General features: G+C 39.1%; 1 protein-coding gene across 5 annotated transcripts in view; it reads left to right on the top strand.

Annotated features, from left to right (window-relative positions):
• The window catches only part of PRDM2 (PR/SET domain 2), a 113,812-nt gene that overhangs the window by 25,740 nt on the left and 72,630 nt on the right, over nucleotides 1-15,442 (top strand). For all 5 annotated transcript variants that reach the window (XM_077151234.1, XM_077151235.1, XM_077151233.1 and 2 more), the window contains 2 exons: nucleotides 10,634-10,751; nucleotides 12,161-12,264. In XM_077151234.1, the coding sequence (XP_077007349.1) occupies nucleotides 10,634-10,751; nucleotides 12,161-12,264 (222 nt within the window). The remainder of the gene's footprint in view (nucleotides 1-10,633; nucleotides 10,752-12,160; nucleotides 12,265-15,442) is intronic.

The following is a 15,442-nucleotide window of genomic DNA, read 5'->3' as shown; positions in this document are numbered from 1 at the left end:
ATGGGAGTGAAAGACACAGTAGAAGAGATGAAAAAAACAATGGAAACCTACAATGGTAGATCTCAAGAGACAGAACATAGGATTTCTGAACTGGAGGACGAAACATCTGAAATCCAACAAGAAACAGAAACTATAGGAAAAAAAATGGAAAAATATGAGCAGGGACTTAGGGAATTGAAAGACAGTATGAAGCGCACGAACATACGTGTTGTGGGTGTCCCAGAAGGAGAAGAGAAGGGAAAAGGAGGAGAAAAACTAATGGAGGAAATTATCACTGAAAATTCCCCAACTCTTATGAAAGACTTAAAATTACAGATCCAAGAAGTGCAGCGTACCCCAAAGAGAATAGATCCAAATAGACATACTCCAAGACACTTAATAATCAGAATGTCAGAGGTCAAAGAGAGGATCTTGAAAGCAGCAAGAGAAAAGCAATCCATCACATACAAGGGAAGCCCAATAAGATTATGCGCAGATCTCTCAGCAGAAACCATGGAGGTGAGAAGACAGTGGGATAATATATTTAAATTATTAAAAGAGGAAAACTGCCAACCAACAATTCTATATCCAGCAAAATTGTCCTTCAAAACTGAGGGAGAAATTAAAACATTTTCAGACAAAAAATCACTGAGAGGATTTGTGACCAAGAGACCAGCTCTGCAAGAAATACTAAAGGGAACACTAGCGACAGATACGAAGACAGAAGAGAGAGGTGTGGAGAAGAGTGTAGAAAGGAAGACTATGAGTAAAGGTAAAAAGAAGGAAAATTAGATATGACGTATAAAATCCAGAAGGCTAAATAGTAGAAGAAAGTACTATGGTTCTTAAAATTTTAAAATTTCAACTAATGTGTGAGACTAAAGCAAAAAATGTTTATTTGGTACAAATCTACACTTTGACTAGTGCATCTCCTAATATAACTTATGTAGATAGTTGATTGAATACCTTAAGTACATGGAACTTTGTATAGAACATGAGATTTTGTTGGTTTGTCCAGGTGATGTCCTGATAAATCCCAGAGTGATTTGATCAGTGAGTGGAAAAGTATTTGCAAAGTCCCCTTCGGGGAATGGTAAGAATGGGGGAAAACTCAACTTCCCCAAGCTGAATTCTTGATATTCTCACAAGCAGTGTGGACAACCAAAGCTATAGGCTGAGCCCCCAGTCTTGGGGTTTGTTCATATGAAACTTAATCCCACACGGGATAGGTCAAGCCTACTTAAAATTAGGCCTAAGAGTCACCCCCAGGAGAACCTCTTTTGTTGCTCGGATGTGGCCTCTCTCTCCAGCCAACACAGCAGGCAGACTCACCACCCTCCCCCTGTCTATGTGGGACATGACTACCAGGGGTGTGGCTCTTCCTGGCAGCATGGGACAGAAATCCCAGAATGAGCTGAGATTCAGCATCAAGGGATTGAGAAAAACTCTAGAATGAGCTGAGACCCAGCATCAAGGGATTGAGAAAACCTTCTCGACCAAAAGGGGGAAGAGTGAAATGAGACAAAGTGTCAATGGCTGAGAGATTCCAAACAGAGTCCAGAAGTTATCCTGGAGGTTATTCTTATGCATTAAGTAGATATCACCTTGTTATCCAAGATGTAATGGAGAGGCTGGAGGGAACTGCCTGAAAATGTAGAGCTGTGTTCCAGTAGCCATGTTTCTTAATGATGATTGTATAATGATATAGCTTTCACAATGTGACTGTGTGATTGTGAAAACCTTGTGTCTGATGCTCCTTTTATCTACCTTGTCAACAGATGAGTAGAACATATAGAATAAAAATAAATAATAGGGGGAACAAATGTTAAAGTGAATTTAGTTTGAAATGCTAGTGATCAATGAAAGGAATCAGTAAGGGGTATGGCATGTAAAATTTTTTTCTGTTTGTTAAATTTTTCTGTTGTCTTTTTATTTCTTTTTCTGAATTGATGCTAATGTCCTGGGAAATGATCATGATGATGAATATGCAACTATGTGATGATATTGTGAATTGCTGAGTGTATGTGTTGGGAATGTTTGTGTGTCTTGTAATTTTTTTTAATTAATAAAAAATTAAAAAAATTAACATGTTGAATAACAGTGGCACTTAAAATCTCGTTTAGAATCATGTGTTCTACTAGATAAATGAGCAATTTTTATAAAATCTGAAACATTACCTTTCTCAGTGAAAACATTAGCTTATTTCTGAAAATCTGAAAAGAAATTAAGCAACTCAAAAAGCATTTCCTTATGTAAGTATGGAAAGAACTGTGGCAAGTAGGCTTACATTTGATGCCATTCAGTTATTAATACTTTGGTAGAGAAGAGGTTTACAGCTCTGCCTATCTTTGCTATCTTTTGCCTCCCTTCCATTTCATTTCTGGCTCTGCCACTCCAGCTCTGTGACCCTGGACGAGCCTCTTGACTTCACGGTCTGAGCTTTGTCTGTTACATAGGGATAGTAAAGGTGCTCACCCGATGGAGTTGTAGGAAAGAGTAGATGACTGATTAATGTTAAGTACTTAGGTCGGTGCCAGGCGTTTGGGAAGCACTGTGTTAGGTATTATTACTATTATCATCCCTGTCGCCATTATTTGCAACTGGTAGCCAAGTCCTGATTCTGCCCTGTAAAATGCCTTCTAATCACTGGTACTACTTGAGTTCAGACCCAGAACATCTCTGGTTTAGGCTGTAATGGAAAACTTCTAATTAGTTACCTCACTATCAGTTTCTCTCCGCATCCAACCATTCTCTACATGTGTTGAATGCTATATTTATACCACATAAAGTTGGTATTACATATATAGGAGATGAGAAAAGTGAAAAATCATCATGAATTGTTTGGGATGTCTTTCTGAATGAGCAGGAATTTGAACTTGACCTGGAGAGATCAGGAGGATATTAACTTGTTGGAAGGATGCGGCCCAGAAGGACCGTGGCCTGGGGTTGATACCTGCTGAAAGAAGCAGTTGTCAAAGACCCTGTCTCATGAGGTGAGGATGGGCCACAGAGTAGCACCAGGGGTTCGTATGCCTGTAGGGACCAGGGAGGAACTTAAAGAGTAAAATGGGGATTTTTTTCTGTGATTTCTTCCAGTAGATTTTATTTTTTAATTTTTTAAAGACATGAGTAGATGAAACAAGCCCCATCTGACTTGAGAGGCCATGGTCCCACAGTTTGCTGCCTTGAAAGAAGGTAGTTTGAGAAGTTGCAACTAAATCTCACCAATAACACTTACTTAGAGGTAGCAGAAAGCTCTTTCTTGTGTTTGCCCCCACATGCATCCCCAACCTGAATTAGAACCTGCCCTAGTAGGAGAGGGCATGCATCAGGCTGAGAAAACCCTCAGGTCCCTAATTTTATTTGCCTCCCTTGAAACTTGAAAATCTCTAAAACCAGTAGAGAATTTGATTTGGAAAGTTTTTAGAAAGGGTTTGAGCTAGAATGCTTTGTAGGTTGATTAATCAAGTAAACAAAGGATTTTGGAGAAGTTGAATATAGAATAGACTAGAAGCCAGAAAACCTTGTCACAACTTGCCACTCCCTGGTTCAAAATCCTATTGCAGTCTGATGGCTCTCAGAATAAAACCAGTCTCATGGTTTACCATAGTCTGAGATTCTGCATATTCTAGAAGCCACAGTGGCTTCTTTTTGCTCTTGAAACATGCCAAGCCTTTTTTTCTCTTCAGGAGTTTGCCTGGAATCCTTTATCTTCAAGGCTTGGCTCATTCTCCGCCTTCAAGGCCAAGTCTTCATGTGCAGTCTCTTTAGCGAGGCCTTCCCCCAGTATCATAACTGAAGCCGTGTCCCCCATCTCTCTATTAATGTTCCGTTTCATTTATAAGAAAGGAAATGCACCGTCGTTCTCCCACACTCACTTCGGGGCAGCAGGTGGGCAGGACCTTGTCTCTCCCCTTCATTACTGTTTTCTAGGGTAGCACGGTGCTAGCATATGGGACGCTAATTGGATATCTGTCGGCAAATGGGGGTTGCTGCCTTATTTTCGGTTTGAAGGATAACAGTGGCAGTGAGAGCTGGAGAGAATGATCAAATACAAAAGATGTTGAAGGATCAGCAGCAGCATTTGACTCTGTTCACTATTTCTTCTTTCTTGACCCTTTTGTCTGGCTTAGCTAATACCACATTCTTAGTGGCCCTTCCGCCTTGGTGGTGATTTCTTCTAGGACTCCTTTGCTGCTCCTTGTCTTCTGTCCACTCCTAGATGATGGCATCCTGAAGGCTGTGTTCTCAGCTCTTCTTTCGTTCTCTGCTCTCCATCTGAGTAATCTCATCTACTCCCATGGCCAGTTGAGTCTGATCTTCATCTGCCTTGCTGTGCCCCAGACCTCTTGGGAGTTGACTATCAAACATCTGTTTGTTCACTCTGAACAAATACGTATTGAGCAACTGCTGCTCTGTTAGGCATCCTGTGCCAGGCAACGGTGCATTGGAGCGTGAAAACTGCTGTGAGATGCAGGGTGTCCTAACTAAGCATTAGGAAGAATCCTACTAGGGAAGGGAAATGACCATGGACTTCTAGGAGGCTAAGGGGTTATCCAGGTAGAGCCCAGGCCTGGAATGCAAGTGCAGATTGGCTCCTGTAGGTAATTTTCACACCTTGATGGGGTCTGAGCCCTCCCACCCTGAGATTTAAAAGTGGAAGATGGGAACTCTCTTCTAGCTTTGCTTTCTCATCCCCATAGGAGTTCGAACAGGCGGCATGTGTGGTAAGTTGTTGTTTCTAATATTCTGAAACCATTGTAACATATTCCAGTTGATTCTAGTATAGTGTGCTTGTTCTCCTTTAGTGATTAGCCTTGAAACCTTTAAAATGAAAAAGGTCCATGTAATCAGGAAGGGTAGGAGTTCAGGGTAAGGCACACATGCGTTGACTGAGTCCTCCTTCTACCCCTCTACTTTGATCACCACACTCTTGTTAGTTTGGTTTTTAGAAATCTCTCTTGTCCTCTGCTTCTCAGTCCTGAGATTGGATGATAGAGAAAGATAGGCAGTGGTATCGCTTACTGCAGCAGTTATCAGCCTTTTTGGTTCAGGACTCCTTTACCTTCTTAATAATTATTGAGGAGCCCAAAGAGCTTTTGTTTATGTGGGTTTTATCTATGACTGTTTACTATGCTGGAAATTAAAACAAATATTTTTTGAACTTTTCATTTTGAAGTAAGTATAGACTCACAGGAAATTGCAAAAATACTGGAGTCCTGGATTCCCCTCACCCAGCTGTCCCCATTGGTGACATCTAACAGAACTGTAGTATATCAAAACCAGGAAGTCCACTTGTCACAATAATGTCAATTAGGCTATAGGCCTTATTCATAAATCTGAAACATTTGAAACATAAGAATACACAAGTTCACATTCCATTAGCCATCAGAGTGAATACGGCTTCACATGCCATAGCCTCTGGAAAATTCTACCCTTGTGAAAGAATGAGAGTGAAAAGGGCCGATAGCATCCACGTTATTATAAACATAGCTCAGATCTCGTGGACACCCCAAAAGGGGCTTCCCAGGCACCCCCTGGACTATATAGTATGAGACCCTACTGGTTTAGTGGTTAAAATGTGGACTCTCGAGTCTGTTTTAATCTTGGCTGCTCTACTTAAAATCTATGTAATTTGGGAAAGTTACATGACAGGACTACTCTCTGGCATAGATTCTGAAAGTCCAAACCGTTAAGCCTTGCTGCTAGGGTTTAAATACCAGTTTATGACTTTGGATTTCAGTTTCATCTATAAGATGGGCACCATAAAAGTTCCTGCGGCCAGAGTGGTATTGTTCAGAGTGAATGAGGTAAGGCATGTAAAGTGCATAGCCGAGCATCTTATGTGTACTGAACTCTCTGTCAGGGTTAGCTCTAATTATTGTTGTGTGGATTAAATGACGTAATGTACATAAAGGGCTGAGCACAGACCTTGGCCTGTAGGAAGAGGGAGGTGAATGTTATACTTCCTGTGCCCACGCCTGGCATGTTGAGGCCATCCTGGACCAGATAAAAGATATTACGAGAAAGCAATAGAACAATTGTTAAGAGGTTACAGTGTGGCCCAAACCAGAGAATCAGAATGTCTCCCAGGTTTCTTGTCTTAGATAGCAGGAAAATAGAAGTTCTTCTAGCCAGTGAGCTTCTCAAGGAAGGAGATGTTATCCACTTTATCAAACCTTGTATAAATTCACCACTCAGTACAGTGCGGTCCGAAGCAGCACCCAGGGAGTATTGTGGAATGAAAGAATGACGATCTCAATAAAGAAGGGAGTTTTATGGCCATCGGGTGGGAAAGGGAGGGAATGTTGACTTCCTTTAAGTTTGAGGCACATAGGGTTGATGAGGTCACTTAATAGTTATTAACTAAAAGCATGAAATTAATTCAAGTATAATACATGTAATACATTAAATTTAATACATCTATGGCAAATCAGTTCATTGATGCATGTTTAAGCCTGTACTTTGTTAGGCAGTGGAATAGAGTCCTTCAGTCTGCAGTAGGAAAGTAGAGAACTCCCTGTGGAACTCCCTTCATGTTTATTACAGCGATCAGTGTTAAGAACACTTAAAACAGGATTGCACCTTTATTCGCGGGCAGCAGGGACTAGGGTGCCGGGGAGGCTGTTGCCCATCCCGAGTGAAGAGGATGCGACAGCCGCTCTGGGAAGCAGTGGCTTCCAGGTCTCTTCCCAGTAGCTTGCAGCCTGGGTTTGGTTACCAAAGGGCCCTTCCACTCCTCTCCTTCCGTGTCGATAGCAAATGGTGATGCGTTTCTCACAGGGCATCACACCCTGCCAGCCCCTATCGCAGTTCTCACGGCTTTTCTCTCACATTCTCTGCTCTGGACACATTGGACTTTTCACTTGTCTGTTCTCTGAGCACACCCATCTTATTCCAACTCAGGATTTTTGTCCTTACTGTTTCCCTTCCTGGCGTGCTTTCCCCCATCTCATCATCTGGTTCCCTTTCTATTCCTAGAGAGAGGTCTTCCCTAACTTAAAATAGCATCCCCACCCCTACCCCTCCTTTTGTGCTTGAATTTGCTTCAGAGCACCAGTAACTACCTGACATGATATTTTTATGTTTGAGTTTTGTCTGTTTCCCTCACTAGAGTGACATAGGTATCAGCTGGGAAGGCAAATGTGCTACCTGGAACATTGCCTGGCCCCTAGTAGGGCTAAGAACTATTTGAACAAGTCAATTCAGTACATGCGGTAATTTCTTTTAGACAAGCACAATTGGAAAACAATCCCAGGAACAAATTGTTATTCTTTAGCGTAAGACCAAGAACCCTGCTTTAGTAGTATATCTGGTATGATCAGGATATATATATATATATATATATATATATATATATATATATATATATATATATATATATAAAAGAGATCCCAGTTTATGAATGTGTTGGGGAGAGAAATTTAAAAAAATGTTCTTTTGTTGCAAAGCTTTACTTGTATATTGGTTGCTTGGAATTGAGAGCATATCATATTTTCTATAAAAGAATTCTTATATTGACTCAGAAGAATACCTAACTTAAATTCAAGAAATTTGAGAAAATTAAGAAAATGCTTTCAGGTTGATGACCCCTGTTATTTTATTTCTGCCTATCCGTTTTCCAAAAAAAAGATTTAAATTCACTTACAAAAAGTCATTTATTCATTCAGCAGGTATTTAAACGACAAACATTTAAGGTCCATGCGAAGCATTAGAAATGCAGTACTGGGTGAGATAGGCACCATCTGTCTTCATTGCAGTCCAGCAGGGAGGTACAAGATAAACAATTAATTATGCAGGTATTTATTTAAAATTGTGATAAGAACTGTAAAGGAAAAATAAGGAAAGGGAGAGGGTGGTTCTGTTTAGGCAGATCATCCCTATGCATGAGCCCTCCTTCTACTCCTTGAAACACTGGCTTTCTGAAAATATTCTGGACAACATCCAGCCATACCCACCAGGGAGATTTCAGAAGCTGGAGAGGCTGGGCGTGAAGGGCTGGGCTGGGCTGGGCAGTGCCAGGCACTGTTTGGGTGGGTTGGTGTGGATGGAGGGGCTCCTATTTTAGTTGAGTCTCATTATGGCATGAGGGATACAATAAAAAGCTTCCCTCTACTAAGTAAATGAGTCCAAATAAAAATAATGGGTTTGAGGGTGCAAGAATAGTTCAGTGGTAGAATTCTTGTCTACCATGCGGGAGACCAGGGTTCGATTTCTGGCCCATGTGCTACCGCCGCCACCTACCCTACCCCCGCCCACGTCCCCAGTTCATCAGATGGTGCTGCAATAACGGGATGCTCACATGGGAAAAAGGATGAACTAAGACCCACACTGTACAGAATACAAAATAATAATAGACTGACCAAAAGCAGAAATAAATGCAAAGGAGTTTTTCACCCCTGTGGCAGCTCTGCTGAAGTCCTTTGCATTACAGGGGTTTCATACATTTTAATGTTAGTATTCTCCAAATTACAATTGTGTTACAGTTTCGTGTAGGAACAACTATTTCCACCTTAGGTTTCATCCCCTGCTGACATTTCCTTAGAAATTTAGAGATGTCAGGACAGTGATTCTCAGATTATATTCCAGTAGAATATAATCACCACAGTGTTTCTGAATTTGGCTTCAGAATGAGACAGAAAAGGGTTCAAATCCTGGGCTTGAGTAAGTTCCACAATTTATCTAAGCCTCAGTTTCCTTCCCTGTAGCACAGGAACTGACCGTACTTGCCTCACAGGCTGTTCTGAGTAAACTCCATCAAGCATTTAAAATGGCTAGTACCATGCTTTGCACTGAGGAAGTACTTAGGAAATCTAAGCTGTTTAAGTATTACTGTAGTAGTGCCTGAATTATGGATTTAGGTAGCAGACACTGTCTTTTCAAAGTGTGATGCTCTTGGGGATGTTAAATCCTTATTAAATCTTTGTCAAGACTTTTAAATCTTTGCTTAGAATTGCATCTTAGAAAGGGGAAGAAAACTTCCCCTTATTGTACTAAATGACCATGTGCTGGGAGGACTCAAAACTTTGGCTGACATTTATTATTACTTATCAGTATTATAAAATGATTATTATGTAGCCTAGAAGACTAATTATCAATTTAATAGCTATTCCCCCTTTTGAAAAAATAAATTCACGTTTTCCCAAATTCAGCATTTAAATTAAATTTAAAAAAATGGGAACAATGTATTTAGAAGGGAAAAATATGTATACTAAATGTATTCATACTTTAGCTAATTAAAAATATGTTGAAACCATTTTTCTATGGTGAATTTGACATTTTTATACTCTGGAAGGCATTTAGATTGTGCTTGCTGAGGTTGTAGGGGACAAAGGTGCAACTCAGGCAGGAGAGAAATATTTGGGTCTTCTGAAGTGGATTCACCATTGGCCTTACCCTGTCCAAGAAATGAACTCCGATCTGTAGATGCCCTCCCTTGTGCGTTTCAACTCGAAACAGGCCCAAGTGGATGGTGAATAGAACTTCATAAAGACTTATAGCTCTGGGCTGTTTTTCTTTTGAAATCCAGTCTGTTGATATTTTTTAAAAAACTGAAATGCTGAGAGTTTGCAAATTTGGATGATAGTCCTTTATTGGCACATAAAGTTCTTAAAAACTACAAAACTTTCATTGCTGTGGGGAAAATTAATCTTTTTAGCTTGGAGTTTGCTTTTTGCCTCCCTTGGTTCCTTTGAAAGTCCTTGAGAATTGTTTCCCTTTGCAGTGAAGTAAAACACACTCACACTACAAAGCCCAGCATTCTTAGCAGTCTCAGGCATGAAGTGCACAGCAGTTCCTTAGGGGAATGTGGTTCCAATTAATAGACCCTTGGCTTCCCTTTGATTTGAAAGTTGTTTTTCAAATAATAGTCATGTTCTATCAGTTGGCTCAAATCCCCCCCTCCCATTTCCTTAGATACTTATCTAACAGTGATCATATTTCTTAAGATTACAATGAATTCTAGCTAAATTTTTATTCATTATTGTTTAAAAAATAGTTTTTAGTTCACAGATAGACTTTGTGATGTAGTGGTGACTTTGCTAGTTAGTGACTTTATACATAGTGATATATTACTGTTTCTGGGAAAGGTTGCACCCCTAATGAAAAGCCATAATAAGTTGTAATTTCTTGGGTGGAATACTGGAGCCCTGGCGGTGGTGGGAGGCGATTGTTCCTGGAGTAGTGAAAACTTGGATGGTCGTGGCCAGGCTGGGTCAGAGTGGCTTTTGCAAGTATGTGCCGAAAATCTTCATGTATGTAGAGAGTGTTGATTTTTATTTTATAAGTGTGTCAGCATACTGATGGCAGCCTTTGATTTAAAAGTAAGCTTACGCTATATTTAACTGCCAGATTCTGTGGGAGTTTAAAGCAAATATGGTAGTAGTGATTTATGTATTTTGAAAATGGCTATGGGTAACTAGAAGAAAACAAGATTTGCATAGGCATGTTTGAAGGTTGCAGCGGTTTCCTTTGAGACTTATTAAGCAACGAGTATCAAAACAACTCCTGAAATGCTTGACATCATTGTTTTGGTTTGGCTGTCCGACTTCAGGTGTCAGTTACATTTTTGCATATTTGCTTGTTAGACTGGAAAATGAAACATTAACTGGTTTTTCTTCCTTTTGTTATGATTCTTCTGTTTCTTGACTTGCAGAATGCTCCTGAGCCTGTGGCAGCTGCTGAGACCCTGGCTGAGGTACCTGAGCACGTGCTCCGAGGACTTCCCGAGGAAGTGAGGCTTTTGCCATCTGCTGTGGACAGGGCCCGCATTGGTGAGGATGGGGGTACAGAGCAGGCAGCTGCCAGCTTTCCTTGAGACTTTTCTGGTAGGGATCTAACCTTAAAAGCAGCAGATTTACACTTTGACACGGAGGATTAGGTCTTGTTTTTGAATGTTCCAGTCAGGAATCCAGGGTGGCCATAGATGATAAAAATAAAAACAAAAACAGACACACACTCGTACACACACACACTAGGCTCAGGTGTCCCTTCCTCTGACCCTCCCTGGGCCTCTTAAAAATTTAGTCAGAATACGGTCTTGGATAATGTCATTTTTATATGTTTGTTTCCTTTTTTAAAAAAGATATTCTTGTGATATCCTAGCCTTAAATGTATATATGCATGAATTTTTTTGGGGGGGGAGGTGTGTGGTCCGGGATTTGACTCGGGTCTTCCACATGGAAGGTGAGCATTCTACCACTGAACCACCCATGCACTCTGAGTGTTTGTTTTAAATAAATGCTCTACCTAATTCTCATTTAATAATTAGTCAGTGTTTAATTTGGGCATTAATATCATTCAGATAAAAATGTGGTTGATTTTATAGTTTGATTGTTAGTTCTGTTGTGGTATGTCATTTATAGTAGACTTACAGAAAGGGTTTGTAAATCCTTGCTGGGCAGGATTGGTCCACTCCGTACCCCCTTCTGAGGCCAAAGGAGTGACGGAATCTGCCCAAAGTGACATTCAGTGATGGAGTCCCCACTGGACGCTAGTTCCCTCAACCCCTGGACTGACTCAGCCGTTTTATGCAACTGCTTCTTCATCTTCTCTGTTTGGCTTATGGTCAGTGCATAGAAAATAAAAAAATCACGGAGAAATACCACAGGCAGAACAAATCTTGGCTGTTCGAGACTCTGAAAAGTAAGTTGTTCAAGTAGTTTCACTTTTCAGGAAACTTGACTGAGAGTAAAGGTTTTCCACTTTAAGCAAACAAACTTCAAAAATATTCGGTCATAAAACTATATTTCTAAGTCTTTATCAAAGCACCCTGTGTTCATTGGATACAATTTGAAAAATAAGAAAGGAATTTAAAAGTTATTTATGTTCTCACTGCATTTCGATAGTTTTTCTCTTTGGTTGTTGTGATTGTGTTTTACTTCAAGTTGTGTGATTGTACTCTGGATAATTTGACATGTAAACATTTAAAACAAATATAAAAGAGTCTTTCCTACTCATAACACAGTATGGCCTTTTTTTTTAATAGAGTATTTGGAAATACAGAAGAATGTAAAGAAGGACTTGCTTTTAATCTGATTTAACTTTGCTCTCACTTGATTTAACATGATCTTGGTTTTAGGCAGTCTAACCTTTTGATTGTTTTGTGAAACTGAATTGATTAATGTTTTCAATCTTTACGATGACCACAATGCATTGTAAAAATACTGGTTTTATTTTCTAGGTGTCTGGGCCACTAAACCAATTTTAAAAGGCAAAAAGTTTGGGCCGTTTGTTGGTGATAAGAAAAAACGATCTCAGGTTAAGAATAATGTGTACATGTGGGAGGTAAGAAGGCATTCTGGTCCTTTGTTTATCACAGTTTTACAAGTTTTAAAAGAAATTCTTTCTGCTTTCAAGATTTGACATTTCTAAGTTAAAAAAATCTTTTTAATATGTTCTTTAAAATCGAGTATATTTTTATTAAGAGAACAATGTGTTTCCTTGGATACAGACTGCTATTTACATATGCTTTTGCATTTTGAAAACTACTTGGCTGTTCTCAACAATAAATGCCAAATGCGTTGTTTATATTACCTTGTTCGAGTGTTTTGCTCTGCGAGTAGGACCTTGGCTTCCCGTGCCATGGTCTGCTACTTTAAAGCCCCCATATTGACACTATAAAAGACACTCTAAGGTTGCTGCAACTCAAAACAGTGTTAGATTCTGTATAATTTAGGAAGTAATCTTGGTGGTCATGGAGTATCTGGGATTGGATGTTTTCTGCACATGGCACATCTCTGTTGAGCTGTTAAATTTTCAGAAAGTTTTCATTCTATTACTCTCATGTCCTCGCAACAGTCCTGGAAGCCAGAGCAGAGTATTATCACCCTCCTTTTAGAGGGGAAGCTGAGAAAGAGAGATGAACTGCCCCTGCCCATGGGGACACACGTTTTGTGAATGGTGCAGGGGCAGCGCTAGAACCCATGCTCCTGATGGGGAGCAGTGAAAAATGCATTCACTGGATTCCTGGTTCAAATTTTGCAACTGGTTTTGTGAGTTTCCGCAGGTTGTTTATCCTCTGGGATACAAAATCTTCAGTTTAAAAATGGGGTTGATGAAATCTCTTCTTAGGTGGTTGTGAAGATAGACTTTGTTGTTGCACCTGTTGTCTCCCAGGTGCTGTGAGTGTTTGGCATTTGTGTTGGGTTTAGAGCAGGTGTCCTGGGGGGAGCTCCTGACACTCTAAAAGCAGCCTCCCGCGGTGCAGCTCCTTTCTGAGGCAGGGGAAGGTTTGGGTGGTAAGGAAAAACATTCCTGCCAGGCTGTTTGAATTACATCTGTTTTCCCCACATAAACATCTAAAAGCATAAAAATAAAATATGCCCAGGAGATATTTGGGCACTTTTTGTTAAGAAGTTTGGTGACATTTGTATGTCTGCAGTGTGTTACAATTTTTCACCCTGTTGTAAGCAGTGTTTCTTGATTTGAAAAAAATCCCAATTTTTCTAGTGATTTTGAATTTCTCTGCTTCTTGTGAATCCCTTATAATATTTCTTCCAACTGTTAAGCCAAGAGGCCTTAGAAAATGAGAATTTACCACAAGGATCATTGCATGATACCACTTTTGAGGTAAAATAGCTATGGATGTAGAAAAACTGCCCAGCCAAAACATGATGATTAGTTGCTAAAGACAGTGCCCACATAATTAAAAAAATGTCTTAACCACAAAATTATGCTTGAAAATAAATTGCATTTTAATTTTTCCCAGTGGAAGTCAGCAAATGTGCTATGACCAGGTTGACACTAATCTTAGTAAGGATAATGTCAGGGAATCAGAGAATGGTATTTCTCTATTTTTGTGTATATAGTGCTAAGCTTGAACAAACGCCATTATTATTAAACTTAAGTTAATGGTACCTATTTTACCCAGCATAACAGTTTAATATTGTTGGACATACTGTATAAATTCTTAGTAGTGCCTTTTGTAGGATCAGCTTCATTTACCTTGAAATTCATACATATTAGTAGTTTGTTGAAAAATTGTAATTTGGAACCATGATTTATTAAGGACTTGATTTCCGCTATAAATTTGTTAGCTTTCCATTGTTAATTTAAGACACAGTGTACTTATGTACTACCATAGTTTGTGAATCCTTAGGACATTGCCAGTTCTTTTTAGTCAGGTTTAAAGATTTAGTTATTCTGAAGGCTGGTTTAAAGATTCAGTTATTCTGAAGGCTGATTTTTCTTTCCTTTAATTAGAAAAAAAAATCGACGTCATATTTAGATAATTCTGAACTAGAAGATAATTTTGCTATATTAGATGCAGAAACCTTTAAGCCTTTTGTTCTATTAAAATAAAATGGGTATTAATGAAATAAGTGTATAAGTATGGGTAGTTGCACGTGGCAAACTGTAGGAAGTATAAATTGTAATGTAAATATATCTTATAAAGCAGAAAATAAAATCCAGGTAAAGTTTAGTATTTTCTCATTAATTTATTCAGCTCTGGCCTTATCCTCATACTTGCATCAGAATGCCCCTTATTATGGTAACAGAAACTGCTTATAATCAGAGTCTCATCTTGGCGTTTGTTCTTTCGTTATAGCCCCTTAAAACCAACTTATCTTTCAGTAATTGGGTTTTATACCCCAACTAGAACTCCATTTAAAAAAAAAATCTTTTTTATTGATATGTGTTATATATTCACATACCATGTAATCATCCGAAGTGTACAGTCAGTGGTTCACAGTATCATCATATACGTGTGCATTTATCATCACAGTCGACTTTTTCTTTTTTGTAAAAAGTAACACATATACAAAAAAGCAATAAATTTCAAAGCACATTGCAGCAGTTACTTGTAGAACAGATTTCAGAGTTTGGTATGGATTACAGTTCCACAATTTTAGGTTTTTACTTCTAGCTGCTCTAAGATACTCCTTATCTCCCTGCATTAAACCCCTAATCTTGGTGTGGTGCTTTTGTTAATGTAGATGATAAAATATTAAGATATTGCTGTTAGTTATAGTCTGTATCTTGCAATAGGTACAATATATGACTCTAGTATTATAAACTCTTTGTACAGGTGTTGTACATTTGTACTAATTTATGAAATAACTTATTTATATTTGTAGTGTTAATCATAAACAATATCCACCACGAAGTTCACTCTTTTGTATAATATTGTATAACAATATTGTATAACATTTTATACAATATTTTAAGATCTTGCTTTCCATCTGGTGACATGCATGATTCTAAGCAATGCCTTTCAACCAAATTCACCTAAAATTCAGCACTATTACTGACAATCCCAGTAGTGAGCTACTGTCACCTCCATCCATTTCTGAACATTTAAGTTAACATTTAAGTTTAACTTTGTTAAAAATCCAGAAGTCTTTTTGATAGATCTCCGAAGCTGCATTTTTCTGGCCAGCCCAGCAAATGGTGCTCTTCGGCAACCTGTTCCCCCAGCACTGAAATGGCACAGAAGTTGTAGCTCACTGGCACTTCCACTCCA

This window comes from Tamandua tetradactyla, chromosome 2 (assembly GCF_023851605.1).
Source record: "Tamandua tetradactyla isolate mTamTet1 chromosome 2, mTamTet1.pri, whole genome shotgun sequence".
Classification (NCBI taxonomy): domain Eukaryota; kingdom Metazoa; phylum Chordata; class Mammalia; order Pilosa; family Myrmecophagidae; genus Tamandua; species Tamandua tetradactyla.
Note: the sequence above shows the minus strand (reverse complement) of the source record. Positions and strands in the feature narration are given on the sequence as shown.